The 15,789-nt window shown below is 43.9% G+C and overlaps 2 protein-coding genes and 1 long non-coding RNA gene across 3 annotated transcripts; 1 reads left to right on the forward strand and 2 right to left on the reverse strand.

Annotated features, from left to right (window-relative positions):
- Positions 1-571: 571 nt before the first annotated feature.
- On the reverse strand, positions 572-7,159 carry LOC115559650 (uncharacterized). The gene is made up of 4 exons (XR_003979622.1): positions 5,973-7,159; positions 5,640-5,871; positions 1,660-1,809; positions 572-631 (listed from the first exon to the last, which is right to left on the reverse strand). It is a non-coding gene; the product is annotated as an uncharacterized LOC115559650 (long non-coding RNA).
- A 32-nt stretch (positions 7,160-7,191) lies between these two features.
- Positions 7,192-9,800, reverse strand: dusp3b (dual specificity phosphatase 3b). Its single transcript, XM_030378607.1, has 3 exons — positions 9,269-9,800; positions 8,022-8,254; positions 7,192-7,653 (listed from the first exon to the last, which is right to left on the reverse strand). The coding sequence occupies exons 1-3, from the start codon at positions 9,388-9,390 to the stop codon at positions 7,454-7,456; spliced, it is 555 nt and encodes a 184-aa protein (XP_030234467.1). The 5' UTR covers positions 9,391-9,800; the 3' UTR covers positions 7,192-7,453.
- A 3,728-nt stretch (positions 9,801-13,528) lies between these two features.
- LOC115559629 (uncharacterized) lies at positions 13,529-15,578 on the forward strand. Its single transcript, XM_030378596.1, has 3 exons — positions 13,529-13,819; positions 14,297-14,475; positions 15,065-15,578. Exons 1-3 carry the CDS (start codon positions 13,666-13,668, stop codon positions 15,491-15,493), a joined length of 762 nt encoding a protein of 253 aa, XP_030234456.1. The 5' UTR covers positions 13,529-13,665; the 3' UTR covers positions 15,494-15,578.
- The last annotated feature ends 211 nt before the right edge of the window (positions 15,579-15,789 follow it).

The raw sequence follows: 15,789 nt of genomic DNA on the forward strand, positions 1-15,789 counted from the left end.
TTGAAACGTCTGCAGTGTGTGTGCATGTGCATGTGTGTTCGTGCACGTGCGTGTGGATTGTTTGTGTGTGTGTATGCTGTGTTTATGTGTGTGCGTGCGGTGTATGTGTGCTAACCCTAATATTATCACTAAGTCTAACAAAAACAATATTTAACATTATCTTTGCTATTAATACAATCAATGATATGATTATTCTGTATTGTAATTCTATTTAGGAGGATATGATTGAGACTCACTGAAGCGCAGGGAGATGAGGAGAATACTCAGCAGTCCGATGCTCACAATGACAGTGATGTGAAACCATAGAGCTGTTCAGGGGTAGGACACACACACACACACACACACACACACACTTGGTCACTTCGACCAAAAAAGTTTTATAAACGTAAATCTTAAATGTATTTGGAGGAAATCATACTTTTTTTGATCATTATTTTGGACTGGATTATTTCTTTTAAATTCTGTATAAAGGGGCACCTACCAAATCTTCTCTTCCTGGTCTCCTCCCGGTCCAAAGACGTGTCCTCAGGGTCCTCAGAGAGTCCAGGGTCCGGTTCAGAGATGGTGACCATTGTTACTCTCTGACGGCTTCCACGGCGTCTGAAGTTAGCCTTCTTCTTTGCTCTACCAGCTGAAAAAACAACGTCACTTGTTTTCATTCTGACCAATTATCAGCGTGCACTCCGATACCATCAGTGTAAGGAAATGTTTTTCTTCTACTGCACACAGACTCACGAACGCACTCAAGCACACACACACTGACACACAGAGTAATGTACACACAGATATATTCATACTGCGTGGCTGTCATTCACAGTCCAGACTCCCTACGGTCTGCAGAATCCATCCCCGTCTTGAAGAATCACCTGAAGACATCTACTGAGAACACCTCAGTAAGTGATGACTGGTACTGTGCCTCTCGTGTTTCGAGCACACTTAAGCAGAGCAAGTTCTGGTCTCTAGCATACATGTTATCATTCCCTAATTATTGACATATACGCGCTCATAGTTATACAGTAATACACACAGAATCACATACGTACACACACAGTAATGGAGGGGGGACAACATGTGGCCTACGTGTCACCAGGGTCTTTCACATCGGCCCACGCAGAAAATATGAGGACATGCATTGTGGGATAACTTGAGATATGGTCATATTAATGACAAACTTTATAGAATTATGTTAAATTCATAAGTTCACCTGATATCGCTTCAGTTAAATGAGCCGCCCTTATTAAAACACAAAATCGTTGATTAAATAAACCATTGTCAATCTAATGTTACGTTGCACTACCATTAATAATAAGTCATGAAACAACTAAACTTGTGTTCTGCTCCCTAAAGTTACTCTGCACTCTGTTCCACGTATATAACGGACATATAACAGGAAACACACAACTACTTGAGATGCCTATCAATAGTCCGTAGCTCATGGGCGTAATCTCACGTCAAGTAAGGTAAATACAAGCTTTTTGTCTCAAACACACACATTTCGTTATTTAGGAGAATAAATCTGTCTATACGGTCACTGGTTCATCAGGTCGGCCTGTTTGACTTAAAACTTTTTCTAAAAGTACATTTTAAACGTATGCAGATGAAAATGCATTTTTTTTTTACTGGATTATTTATTTGAAATCCTCTCAAAAGGGCACCTACCAGATCCTCTCTTCCTGCGCTCCCTTCGGTCCAAAGACGCGTCCCCAGGTTCCTCAGAGAGTCCAGGGTCCGGTTCAGAGATGGTAGCCATGGTTCCTCCCTGACAGCTTCAGATACGTCTGCTCTCAGGAGTCGGCTCTGATATATCAGCTGGAAAAAACACGTTGCATGTTTTAATTCCGAGCAGTCGTCAGCCTGCAAGTCTGATATCATCAGTGTCAGGAAGTGACAGTTGACACTCATATCAGAGTGAAGACACTCTTATCAGATGTCTTCAGTTGACACACAGACTCACGGACGCATGCAAACACAAACAAGATTATTTTTCATTGAATATAAAGACACAACGTACATAGGTATCAGAGACGTGTAGTGAGGCCCCTGGCTGGTGAGGCACTGACCTCTTCAGAGTCCGATTTACAAATATATGAACCCAATTGTTATGTAGGCCTAGTAGAAAAGGCGATTTCTAACAAACTGATGTGGTGCACTTGACTGCTTAAAAGAAGACAACTATGGAAGCATATACTATAGCAAAATTCAAATGGCAATGCATTTGACAATTCATTATGCAATTTTATAATGTAATTTTTAAATACGTTATTCAAAGTGTATTTTAATATGCAAAGGGACATTGCAATCCTCAATTAAATTTGCAAAAGTTATAACAATAAAAATAGAAAGACATTTTGTCAAATTCTTGAGTTCCTTTATTCAAATTGAAAAGCTATAGCGTCCCCGTGATTGCAATCCACTTCGCCACGCTGCGTGTTGTGGTAACCCGGTACTCGAATGGGGCGGGTTCCACGGATAAACGACACTTTGGTGTGCGGGATAAGCCACTGCAGGCATTTATTAACAATCAACTTAAATCAAACAACGAAGGAGACGCGGTCTCTAGGGCCTCCCTGGGCCTCTAGGCTCTCTCGCACCAGAGCGCTACCTTCTTCCTTGCTCTCCCATCCCCTGCTGTCCAAATGTCAGTCCTTTTATATCTCCTCCTCGGCTTTCGGCCAGGTGTCCCCCAATCACCCTGATTGGGGAGCCGAAAGGGCTGCTCTCGGCCGCAGTCTGGTGGGTGACGGCGGTACACGCCGTCCAGGACCAACCCTCGGGCTGATCCGAGCCGAGGCTGGATGCCACAGTGTGTTACGATATTCAAATGACATTTCAATCCGCAAAACGCTTTGCAAAAGATTTGGCAAAACGTTTTCCAAAACGTAATCCAAAACGTTTTCCAAAAAGTCAATTTGCAAAGTGGCAAACGTATCAGCCAATCAGTGTCTGGGCGTGAACTACGTCACTTGCTCGTAATGTCCTTGTTCACGTTCGTATGTGTCTTGTATTGAACATGTATTGAACATGTATTGTTTGTTGTATTGAACATGTATTGTTTGCTTTCTTCAATTGCACCTCTAGTCAAGCAAACCAATATTTTATTATAAACCTTATTATTTTATTAGCTAAATGGCATATTCATAAATGTAAATACTCGAATCAGCAACCGCTTTTTGTTGTGTTGAGGAAACCAGGCAATACATGGGGAATATTCTATGTTCTAGAAATGGGAAAGCTATTTAATTTAATGCTGCATTTTGTATTTTTTGTGTCTGTATTTTATGTCTGCCATTACTGTACCCCCTGGCTGCTAATTGTCAATACAATTGATAAAAATAAAATAAAAATAAAATAATAAAAACAAGAAATGTGGGAGGAGTAGGGAAAAGGCAGTTTAGCGGTTTTCGCGATTTTGCAAGAAAAAATTATGGACGCAAATGGGCGTCCATAATGCAGCAGACTCCAGTGGGTATAACGTTTTGGACTGTGGGAGGTTCGGTGTGGGAGTTATAGCCCCAAACGCGTTTTCCTTGGTATAGCGCCACCTACCACCATCTTTACAACTGCTCATTGCGCTTCGTTTCTTCGCAAACGGGGCATTTCAAAATACAGTCAGCGACATGGTTAGGGTTCATAGGCGTCCGGCATTCCTGGGATCGTGGGCTGCATAGACGGAAGCCATGTGCAGATCCAGGCCCCATCTGAGAACGAGTATTTGTTTGTCAACTCATTAATCAGTTGTGAATATTGTTTTAATTATGTATATAGGCTATGTTTTATATAGGGCGACACAAACTGTGAATCCGGTGACGGCTCTTCTTTTTATTCGAAAAAATCTCTCCTACAGAATCGAAACACCTCAATTAGCTCCTCCTCCATTTGAGTATGTTCAAATTATTGCTTCTGTCAAAAATAACCATTTCCGTCTAAATGCCTGCTCGTTGTAACCAGACAAATTACAATTACTTATTTTACTTACATTCGTTTGCAGTGTTTTGTTATGCATCAACACAATTGATGAATGAAAATGAATGAAAGAATGAACGAAATAATTATTTATTTCGGTGTCCGACAGAATCTTAATTTGATCAGTAAAAAGTAAAACATTAAAACACAGTAAGAAAAAAAAGGCCTATAATAAAATAATTATCCTTTAACTCTAAAATATTTATTTAAATGTTTGTATAGAACGGTTAAGGTACGAACACACCAAACGCGTAACCCGCGTAAGATTTACGCGTGTAACGCAGCTAAAATGTTGCTTGACCATTTTGTGTCAAAAATTGTCCTACGCAGCTACGCGCCTACGCTCCTAGATGAGACCGCCCAAAACTTTTTTTCCCCCGCTATTTTTCTTTTGCTGAAACATGGCTGCATCGCCACCATCGCTGTGCTTTATTTGCTGTGAGAGTCCGAGGAGCGTCGCAAACGCCGTCGTGATTGGGTGCACGACATCCTGGCAGCAGCACCCAGGCTCTGGAACTCCCTCCCCCCACACATAAAACAGTCAGACACCATTTCAACCTTCAAGTCACAACTCAAAACTCACTTGTTCAAACTCGCACACAACGTCTAACTGATCACTGTTTTGATTGTTTGTTTTATTTATTTCTTGTTGCTTATGTTTATTTATTTTTTTCCACAATGTCTTGCTTTAAAAAATGTATGATGACTATATGCTCTGTAAGGTGACCTTGGGTGTCTTGAAAGGCGCCTCTAAATTAAATGTATTATTATTTATTATTATTATCCTCCGGAGACGGCCACAGCTGAGTTTCACCACTTGCTCCAAGAACTCCGCCTGGATGACGGCCGGTTTCAGCGGTACTTTCGACTGAGTTGGGCCCAGTTCGATGACCTGCTAGCCCGGGTTGATGCCAGGATCTCCCGTCAGGACACCAACTACAGGCGCTCCATATCAGCTGCTGAGCGCCTGTCTATCCGTCTCCGGTAAGTTGCGGTTTCATAGCCTAATTACTCAATCAGCACATCCTGTAGTCAAAAACTATATACATAACGGGGAGAAATTGTTCGGGCGCGTGTTCTGATAGTGCATACATCTATTTCCAATGCACTGTTTATATTTGAGTAGTGACCCATTTATTCAAGCATCGTGCACTATGCTCAACTAAGCACGGGGGAGCATAGGCCATTGTGACATCAGTCAATATTCATTGGGTTAAATTCAACACAAGTCAAACGAAAGCGTGCTGACAACATGGTGATAAAGCAGTTTGCTTTGCACATCCGTTTCCCCTCTTGCACCTACCTATCTGCTATGCATTTCCTGTCAATGCTCCACCCAGTGTTTCAACAGTGTTTTTATATATTATCTATGGTTTCAACCTAAACGCAAATCTTCATATACATGCATGTCACCTGAGTTTTATATAAACAAAATAAATAAATGCATCATGGCTCCAACATATTCATTCTTGACCTCCTCGTCATGCTTGAAAGTCAAATAAGCTAATGCAAATCCACTGTAAACACTAGTTAAGACATATACCTGTGCAGTGATATCAGTAAGATAATTGGCCTACATATTTGGTATACAACTAAAATTCTCAATAAGGCTAAAATAAATTATTCATGTGTTGCAGATTCCTGGCTACTGGCGATTCGTTCCGGACGATACCTACCAGCTTCCGGGTCGGGGCCTCCACCGTGGCTTCCATCGTGTCCGATGGGGTGACGGCTATATGGGACTGCCTGGTGGAGGAGTTCAGTACGACACCATCGTGGTGTCGTACAGGACAGGACGGCTGCACACTGCGACTATCAGGTTTTGTTCCTCCATTTCTGTTCTGTCCTCTCCGTCTCTCTGCCAGTGAAGTCGGGTCAAGCTCAACGCTGATTGGGCACTTGCCAAGTCTGAAACAAAATGTGAATTTATTAATTCTGAGCAATAAGGAATTATTGCCCTGCTTATTGGACTAACAAACCATCCTCAATAAATATGCTAGGCTACATACCTTCATCCAACGGCTCCGGCGGTTGATGACAGCCGCTGTCCACCCCGACGAAGGCTGGTGAATCCTCCCCAAAAATAGTGACAATAATGTCGCTGTAAGGTGACGTTTTCGGGGGAGGACCACCGCCGGTTCTTTGGGGCAGACATGTCCTTCTTGGCCCGGGACAGGAGGTCTTTTCTTAATGCCGGCATCTGCCCGATGAGTCCGAACAGCTGTTCAAGCTCTCCATTACAAATCGCCATGTCTCCTGCTTTTTTGTTTGTATTTACATTGGACTGCTTGGCAGTCAGAGCGTCTAGTTGTCACTGTACAACTCGATCAATTTTTTATTTCAACATCAGTAAAGTTGCCTTTCCTCTTGCGGTTTTCCTCCATCATATCGGATGTTAAGTAAAATAGTAAATACCTGTTGGCACGAGGTATCCTAGCAACGCGGTGCCATTCACATGGCTAAGGCCGTGCGTAGTTAAGACCAGGCGCAAGTCCCGTTGGTGCAACCGGCGTCAGCTCCATGCAGGGTCGGCTTAGCTCAGGAGGTAGAGCAGTTGCCTTGTAACTGAAAGGTTGCTAGTTGGATCCCCGGCTCCTCCTAGCCGAGTGTCCTTGAGCAAGGCACCTAACCCTAAATGCTCCCGCCGAGCTGGCTGTCGCCTTGCACGTCTGACTCCGCCGTCGGTGTGTGAATGTGTGTGTTATGGTGAATGAGAGGCAATATTGTAAAGCGCTTTGACTGTCCAATAGGTTGGAGTGCTACATAAAGGCAGTACATTTACATTCCTCTCCATCTGGCCTTCTCGTTCGGCCTCATCCCGCTTCTGTGCGTGCGTCACTCCCTCCAGGCTGTCTCACTTCCGCCAGGCTGTCTCACTCTCTTCAGGACGTGCCACTCCCTCCCGGCTGTCTCACTCTCTTCAGGACGTGCCACTCCCTCCAGGCTGTCTCACTCTTTTCAGGACGTGCCACTCCCTCCAGGCTGTCTCACTCCCTCCCGGCTGTCTCACTCCCTCCCGGCTGTCTCACTCTCTTCAGGACGTGCCACTCCCTCCAGGCTGTCTCACTCCCTCCCGGCTGTCTCACTCCCTCCCGGCTGTCTCACTCTCTTCAGGACGTGCCACTCCCTCCAGGCTGTCTCACTCCCTCCCGGCTGTCTCACTCCCTCCCGGCTGTCTCACTCTCTTCAGGACGTGCCACTCTCTCCAGGCTGTCTCCCTCCCTCCCGGCTGTCTCACTCCCTCCCGGCTGTCTCACTCCCTCCCGGCTGTCTCACTCTCTTCAGGACGTGCCACTCTCTTCAGGACGTGCCACTCTCTTCAGGACGTGCCACTCCCTCCCGGCTGTCTCACTCTCTTCAGGACGTGCCACTCTCTTCAGGACGTGCCACTCCCTCCCGGCTGTCTCACTCCCTCCCGGCTGTCTCACTCCCTCCCGGCTGTCTCACTCCCTCCCGGCTGTCTCACTCCCTCCCGGCTGTCTCACTCTCTTCAGGACGTGCCCGTGGCAAGCAGCCTCTGGTTGAGCCGACAGAGCTGTCGCAGGAAGCCGTCGTTGGGGCCGATCTCCCTCTGGTGGCGCACGGTTGCCAGGGCGGAGTGGACGTCGAGGCTCCGGCGCAGCATGAGGAAGGCGATGACCAGGGCGGGCGAGCGGCTGTAGCCCTCCCTGCAGTGGACCAACACCTTGCCTGCATAGAAACCAGCTCTGAGTCCATATCCGTAGAACCATGAGTCCAACAAACAAGTTTAAATCAATCGTATATGATAACTTATCATCGATGATCATAATTGAATCAAATACATTACTGTCATTCAAACAAATTGATTCATCGTCTAATCATCACAGCCCTAGTTTTAATTGATTAAACAAGCCATTGACGACCCCCTTTGCATGGTCATTTCTAGGTTTTGGTGAACACTTAAAGAACTCAATGCCAACACACTCTAAATAAAACCATATAATATATACACCAACCATATATGCACCCAGTGAGTAAACACAGTGAACTTATTGTTGTCAGGGGAAACCATGCACTATGCTTCTCAGCTCCAGTACCTCTTCCGTCGTTGTGCGCCAAGGCTCTCGCCATGAAGTCCGCCGCCTCCTCAAAGAAAGGGCTGAGGTCGAAGTGGTCGGTGTCGCTGGCCGCCACGCCGTGGTAGGTGATGGCGGTGCCGGCGTAGAACTCTGCGTCGGTGTTGACGTGCATGAGGGAGACTCCCTCAGCTGCGTTGAGCACGTGAGTGATGCCCAGGCGCTGCAGACACGCCACGTTCATGGCCGCAGACCTGCAGTGGGATGTGGCAGGGTTTAGAGTGACCACTTCAGGATGATGATTAACACTTGGGGGAGGAAAAGCAGCGTTTGGGATATTCTACAAACAAGGGGTCATCCATTGCACTCATTTGTTTAACAAAGCAGATCCAGCCAAAATAAACAGAAGGGTGGAACAGTCCTGGGCCAACCACGCATTGGGCCGTCGGACCCTTGACTGTCCCCTGAACTACCAAAACATTAATACAAACTTAAACTACCAGAAATAAAGCCGCGAAAACCGGACTACTGGATCCACTCCCAAAATAAAGTAAAAGTAAAAAATGAAACACAAGTAGTGTTACTTTAAGTCGGCCTTCTGTAGGCTTATTAGGGTGTAATGATACTTTTGATGGCACAAAGGACATTGCCCAGTAACTTTGTGGTTCTTATTTTTTTGTCACTAATAATGATCAGCTCCTTACAGATTTTGCACTGGAGCACATTGACCAGGAGTGGCCATTAACAGTCGTCGCACACCATCAAAATATTTTAAAAAGTGCCGGCTCGGTGCTGAGCCGGCCGTACTTCAATTGGCAAAGAGAGCCACACATTGAATTCGTCAATGAAATGGCGGATGATTACGGCGGGGTCAGGAGGGAGTTCCAAAGGTTAAGTCCAAATGCTGCTTGAAGTGATGCGTTACTGGAACGCATTACTGTTGCTAGTTCGAGAGGAGCCCATCTACGGAATAGAAGTGAAGACGATCCGACCAGCAACCTGGTTGTGCTGGCGATCAGTTTTATTTAAGGACCAAAGCATTGGACGCCAATGCAGTTATTGACCGCTTCAATACAATTTACTAAGACACCCTGCAAGGCTGCAACAATAACATGCTCCATACTTCGATGAAACAAATCTGCCAATATTTGAATGTAGGCCGTCAGAAACTGACAACTTTTCATGTTACTAAATAGACAAAATGTCAAGACAAGATCAAGGCGTCCACCATGTATTCATCAAAACCTAAAAGGTAAACACTAACTCACTCGTTGCCGACGTAAATCCCAGTGCAGACCTCGTCCACGGGTTTCGTTGGCCAGCAATAAAACCCCCTCTCATCCGTTAACAAATCATTGAGATGCTCCACTGTCACGCTGAACTCTGTCATGTCTACTCAAGCTGTCTGCTCGACCGATTTAGCTTTCTGCTCGCGTCCAGTAGAGAGAAACAAACAGCTGGTAACGCCAGCACCAAACGTGGCTAACAGGTCTCGATTTACAGCGTGTTCAGACGCACGACTAGGGAGAGACGCCTGCCCTGTGCGTGGCTGTTACGATATTAGGAATAGGGTTAGCTTTAGTGGGCATATGGTCAGTACTGACATCACAAAGGGGGCGGTGTTGAGGTGCTCATTAGCGGTAAATCGCAACAGCTGGGGTTGCAATACATCCATGGATACCTCCTGATCCTATTGTTGATCTCACATTGCTTGACAAAAAAATTATTTTACACCCACAAGTAATAGACATGTATAGAAAGATGTGTTCAGATTCAGACAGATGCTTCAAAGAACCTGGCTAACAAAATCGGTATTTCATTAGTTAGTTCAGACGGGCTGTCGGTGTATATAGGAGAGATGGACATGTCGTGCCGTGACAGGCCTTAAATACAAGCCCAGACGTCATGAGCATCATTCCACGGAATAAAAGACGACAGATTAAGTAACTGAAATATATTAACCTGTCTTTATACAGAGTTTATTTCGATAATCTACTTTAAAAACTCGAAAGTATTTAATTGATATAATAAAACCAAACTAAAATGATATTCGCAAAGTAAATGTTGTGAACGGCGGCGGAACATTCGAACATAAAATCAGTAGGCCAAAGTTTGCGCAGTCACGTCAGATTAGTTTACCCGTAAAAAACAAACAAACAAGAGCCGAGTCTGAGAAAAAAGAGTACAACCTAAAGTTCAAGCCGTCAGTGGTCAAGTTTGCTGTACAAAGTGTTAAACTTCAATAATTGTTCGTAGTCATTTATAAAGTCCATTTATTTAAGCTCTCAACAGCATAACCATAACACATCGGCGGGAAAACACAGCACGCGCAAAGCCCATCCATGGAAACACCATCCTCTTTCACCCCCACCCACACTATGAAGAGTTGTTGTGGTAACAACCAATTATTACTGAGAGGAATAGATATTCAAATTCTAGGTACAAGTCGAGAGATATGTCAGAAGTTCTTAGTTTGCGTTCACTGCTCAATTTATAAAGTGCATTTATTTAAGCCGTCAACAGCATAACCATAAAACATCGGCGGGGAAACACGGCACGCGGGAAGTCCATCCCTGGCATCAGCAGACCAAAGCCAGTCTGCTGTTGTCATAGCGGTTACGTCTTTCTGACCAAACGCAGTTATACTACTCGGCCACCGGAAAGTTTGCGCGCATTATTCGAATAATGCGCTGGTTATTGGTTAATGTTAATGCATGTACGGTAATATTCATACTGGTTCAAATAATAAATGTGATAGTATTCCCCATCTTTGCTGAGCAAGAATTTTCAGCGATTGAAACAAATAAAGTAACCCTGGCTTTTAATTTAAGTTTGACGGTAATGGTCATAAATGAACACCTTAAATGGAGTAGAAAAAACATTTGTGCATTTAAAAATAATAATAATTAAAATATATATATATCTTACTTAGTTATCTTTGCTGAATGCGCCACATGCGCCACTTTTTTCCCGACCTGATTAAGGTCTAAACCCCACATCTAAGGACTGCACCTATTGTTAACCTTGTTATTTGTTATTCATTTAATTAATCTTTCGATAACTTCAGGGACCCTGCACATTTGGCACATTTATATTTATATTTATATTATACCTCATATTTCTTCACTTATTTATTTATTTACTTAACACACAGGTCACCTACAAACGGACAGCTACATGTATATAGTATGTTTGTTTTATCTTATCTTTATTTTATCTTATTCAAATAGCTTTGTACTATAATTTTATTTTAAATTAGTAAATCTATTGTATATATACTGCTTTTCGCACTTCTCTTTTCCCACTGTACTGCTGGTCACCTGTGAATTTCTCCCAAGGGGGATTAATAAAGGACTATCTTATCTTATCTTATGCTATGCTCCGTTAGCGTCTACCTCGTGGGCGGGGGAGGTCTAACTGGCCTACTTCAACGGAGCTAGTCTTATCTATGCTAATGTTAACAGTAGCCTTTACCAACCGTTGTTTGGAATTGTAAGCATAGAGCGAATAAACTAACTTCAGGAGTCACTTAAAATACTGAACACAGCTGCTTGCCATGGACGTTAAAAGGGCCGCTGGATAAGACAGTAGTGCTCCCATGAAGCATGCATGCACTGTCTGCAGCAGTAACTCCGGAACTTCTGTAACAGCATAATTTCACCTCTTAAATAAACGCGAAAAGAGGGTGGCGCCCTCTGTTGGCAGGAGGGGACAACAACGTGATATCTTTATTATCTGGGTCGTTCTTTACGCATAACTTTATATGCTACTAGGGTGTGCTTTTACTTATTTAATCTTAGCTTGAATATTAAACTTGCCTCTAAAAACTGTTTTTTTTCTCTTTTATGTATTTTCAGAAAATGGCTTTAAACAAAAGGACAGAGAAGCTATACACCGACACCTTCAAAGTGGTGATTTTGCAAGAGAGGATAAAGGTGAAGGAGTGGAACATCTCGGATGAGGAGGCATTGGCCGTCCACACACTGAGAAACTATGCCGCTGGGGTGTCAGATGGGAAGAGGGCAACTAAATTTATAATGTTTGATGAATTGGCTAAGGGAATAGAGGAGGGGAAGTCTTATAGGATAAACATTTTTGGGTGGAGCAATTATGGGGATATTAGAACAATGCTGACAAGGCATCAGACCGTGGCCTATATCGCTGCCGCGGTCCAAGTCCCCGCCCACCTGGAGGCAGAGGCTCGGGACTTAATATGTCCCGAGTCGATGCTCGTCCCTCTGCGGGAGATGGCAGAGGTCGAGGAGATGACGCTGCTGACTGTCCAGGCCTGGGTCAAAGAAGTAAGTTATAATTTAATTTGAATTAAATTATAATTAAAAATGTTGAATTATAATTCAAATTTAACCCCTTGACTGGCACAGTTTGCAGAAACCCTCTCTTATAATGGTTGCAGCAATTCTATAAAAACAAACACAAAATACTAAAACCACTTTCTCTGTGACATTATTTTCTATAGCTTACATTGGAATCAGTCATTAAACATCTTACAATGGTATTGGATAAAGGTGACCTATATTGGAATAAAGTTTAGAAAAGAAAAATCTATACTTAAAAATCATACCGCTTATCATGCATGAAACTTTGTTTTACTGTCATCGCTCAGATAGAAAGCTATCCGAGTTGTGTGGTAGTAATGCCATTTTCCCATTTCTCATTTAGCTAGGTGCGTTCCACCCGCAAACAGCAGCCGGTGACCCGCCAGTGCCTCGAAGGGCCGTGGTGCTGAAAGATGTAAGGAACTGATCGTACAGTGTGCTCAGTAGTCACTTTGTTAAATTACTCATTTTGATAGCTCCTTTTATACAATTGCATATCTTTTCAGCAGTTGAAGTAAAAGTTCAAATCAGTGTCGGCCTTAAATAAGCACTGCTTACGTAGCCTGTTTTATTGTGGTAGGGGGAGACAGAGGTGGAATTGGTACTCTGGAGGGAGGCCAACCTCACACAGTTAGAGGTTGGCCTCCTTATAAGAGTGACCCATCTGCGGGCGAAAAGGAGCAGCTGGGGACTGAGCCTCCACTCGTCAGGGCACACTTCAGTGGAAGTGAGTCAGTGACAATAGGCTATACATTGTATTGATTGTAAAGCATTTAGGTGTAACTTTTTTACTCTGCATCCAACAGGCGCGTCCAAGCAAAAACTAATATATTAATTTCCTGTAGGTTATCAATGGAGACAAGGAGGTCCAGGTCATGGGGTACAGGACCCTCCTAGACGGGGACATGGAGGTCCTGGACCCCAGTGACAACGAACACCTCGTTCCACAGGCCATGTGGGATGCAGTCATTGGCAAGACCGTCCCAGCCATACCTTTCCATTTATTATTTACATTTGAAAGGGCCAAATTACTCCAAATTAATTTAAAGCCCAGTTCAGACCAAAGATTCACCTTGCAACGGCTTGCAACGAGACGGTTTTAGAACGTCGCAGGGGCGGTGTGAACGGGTCGTTGCAAGCCGTTGCAAGGCGTCGCAAGGCGTTGCAAGGAGTCGCCAGAGAATGAACATGTCAAATCGCAAGGTCCAGTTTTAGAACGCGGCGATTTAACTATTCCTCTTCAGCCAATCACAGCACAGAACAACTTGTACGTCACGGCCTTACTCCGTCCAGGTACCGTACTGTCCACTCCACACAAATATCCGAAGATGGCAGACTTCTGGTCCGAGGAGAGGGAGGAAATATTAATTTGGTTGTTGGAGGATCAACCTGTGTTGTACGATGTTGCCAGCAAGGGGTACAGCAACAGGGACACCAAGAGGAGAGCCTGTTGTGAGATTGCGGTGGCAATTGGTGTATCCGGTAAGGAGGCGATACTTTGTTTTTCTTTTCTCTTACTTTTTCCTTTCCTTGTTTCCTGTTTTTATTTTCGTTTCATAAAAGCATAGCTTAGGCTGTAGGCCTAATATATAGGCTTATTAAACACAAGTTGTAGATGCTAACGGTATTTATCTTTGTTTCTGAAGAACGATTGTAGATAACGATTGTAGATAACGTTAGGCTCGAGCTGATTTAAAACAGTTATTTTAACGGGACCAACGGTTCCCAACGGTATCTCAGTATCTTTATATTTTTTCTATATGTATGTTTCCTGTGTAAAAACAAGGGACTAAAAATGCCTATTGGAAAGCGGGTAGGCTTAATAAATAAATATTTACTGCTGGTAATAGTCCTACTCCATCCGCTAATGCTTTGTGGGGTCAAAGATGTTTGACAAATAGTCTTTAGTTTAAAATGTGCGATGTTTTTTTGCTAACATTAGGCTACTCTCTTTTTCAGAAAAAGAGGTGGGAAAGAAAATCCACTCCCTCAGGACTCAGTACAATCGGTACAGCAAGGCACCAGCTTCGGGGAGTGCCGGTAGGAGAACTGGCAGGCAGGACTGGGTTCTCAGGAGGCTCTCTTTCCTGGAGCCATATATAAGGAAGAGAGCTTCTTCTTCCAACGTGAATGAAAAGGTATTTATTTAAAGTAAAACTTATCACACATATTATGGGCCTAGGTATCAAGAGTAGGCTAGAGTTACTGTGTCTTGTCATTCATTCTTGTCATTCTTCACTACATCTGCATTGGAGTAAATAGCTGGAGTTTACAGTTTGTTTAAATTACCCGTTGTTGGATACATTGCATTTCCTGTTAGTTAAATTTCAGTTTTATCCGTCTTTGTTTACAATCGGCTCAACTACAACTTGGAGATGGATAATAGAATAGGCTACATATAACTACATACAATTGATCTGTGCTGGAATATGAAATATAAAACAATTGAATATAATACAGCTTGATTATTAATTACTCCCACACACATGATTACATTTTGTCCCACTGCCATGCTACAGCACCAGCGTCTGAGCACATGTAATTGCAGAGGATGTCTCTGTTCCTCTTTAGCCTGCAGAGTGGTGTTTGTGCTGCGTGGTAGTGCAGCCTGGGCAAGGGTTGGACCATGTAGGACATGTCACGTAGGACATTGTGCAGCACGGTGCAGGCGATTAATAATGTGTCATTTGTATTGATATTATTATATATATTATTTTTCTTTTACAGATTGTTGAAAGAGAGAATGATGTGGAGGGACTGGACGAGGAAGAGGACGTGGAAGAGGACGTGGAAATAGAGGAGAGCAGTGAACCTGAGGGACAAGGCAGCACCTGCCTTGTCCCTCAGGTTCAGACGCAGGCGTCTAATCGTTCTGTCACAGGCAGTAAAAGAAAGAGGCAAGAAAAGCAAGAAGATGAGATGCTAACTGCAGTTGGCAATTTTCTTAAAAACAGGACGGAACAGAGGGAGGAGGACACAATTTCAGTCTTTTGTAGGAACCTCGAGATGAAAATGAGGCGAATCAAGGACCCAAATATTTTATTCGATTTAGAGCACCAGCTGGAGGAAGCCTGCTACCAGGCTTCACTCAAAGATAGAGACATGCAAGCCCCCCCCCCCCAAGCCTCTCACACCTATTATTACCCCCAAACATAGTCACTTTGAATTCGGCCATTTTATATTAATCGCTAAATTTGTTTTATTCATTTTTAGATATTTAATTGGTTATTGCAAATTTGAATCGCCCCTTCTCTTACCTTTGCCTCATTTTCATCTCGAGGTGCTGATTTTATGGATTTTTCCCCCCCTTCCCGTGAGGATGGACACTGGGGTTTCAGCGGCCCTCACAACCCTCATCACCACCCCACCCCCTCCCCCACCCCCCCTTCCCGTGAGGATGGACACTGGGGTTTCAGCGGCCCTCACAACCCTCATCACCAACCCCCCCCCCA

The sequence above is a fragment of the Gadus morhua genome, chromosome 2 (genome assembly GCF_902167405.1).
Source record: "Gadus morhua chromosome 2, gadMor3.0, whole genome shotgun sequence".
Lineage (NCBI taxonomy): Eukaryota > Metazoa > Chordata > Actinopteri > Gadiformes > Gadidae > Gadus > Gadus morhua.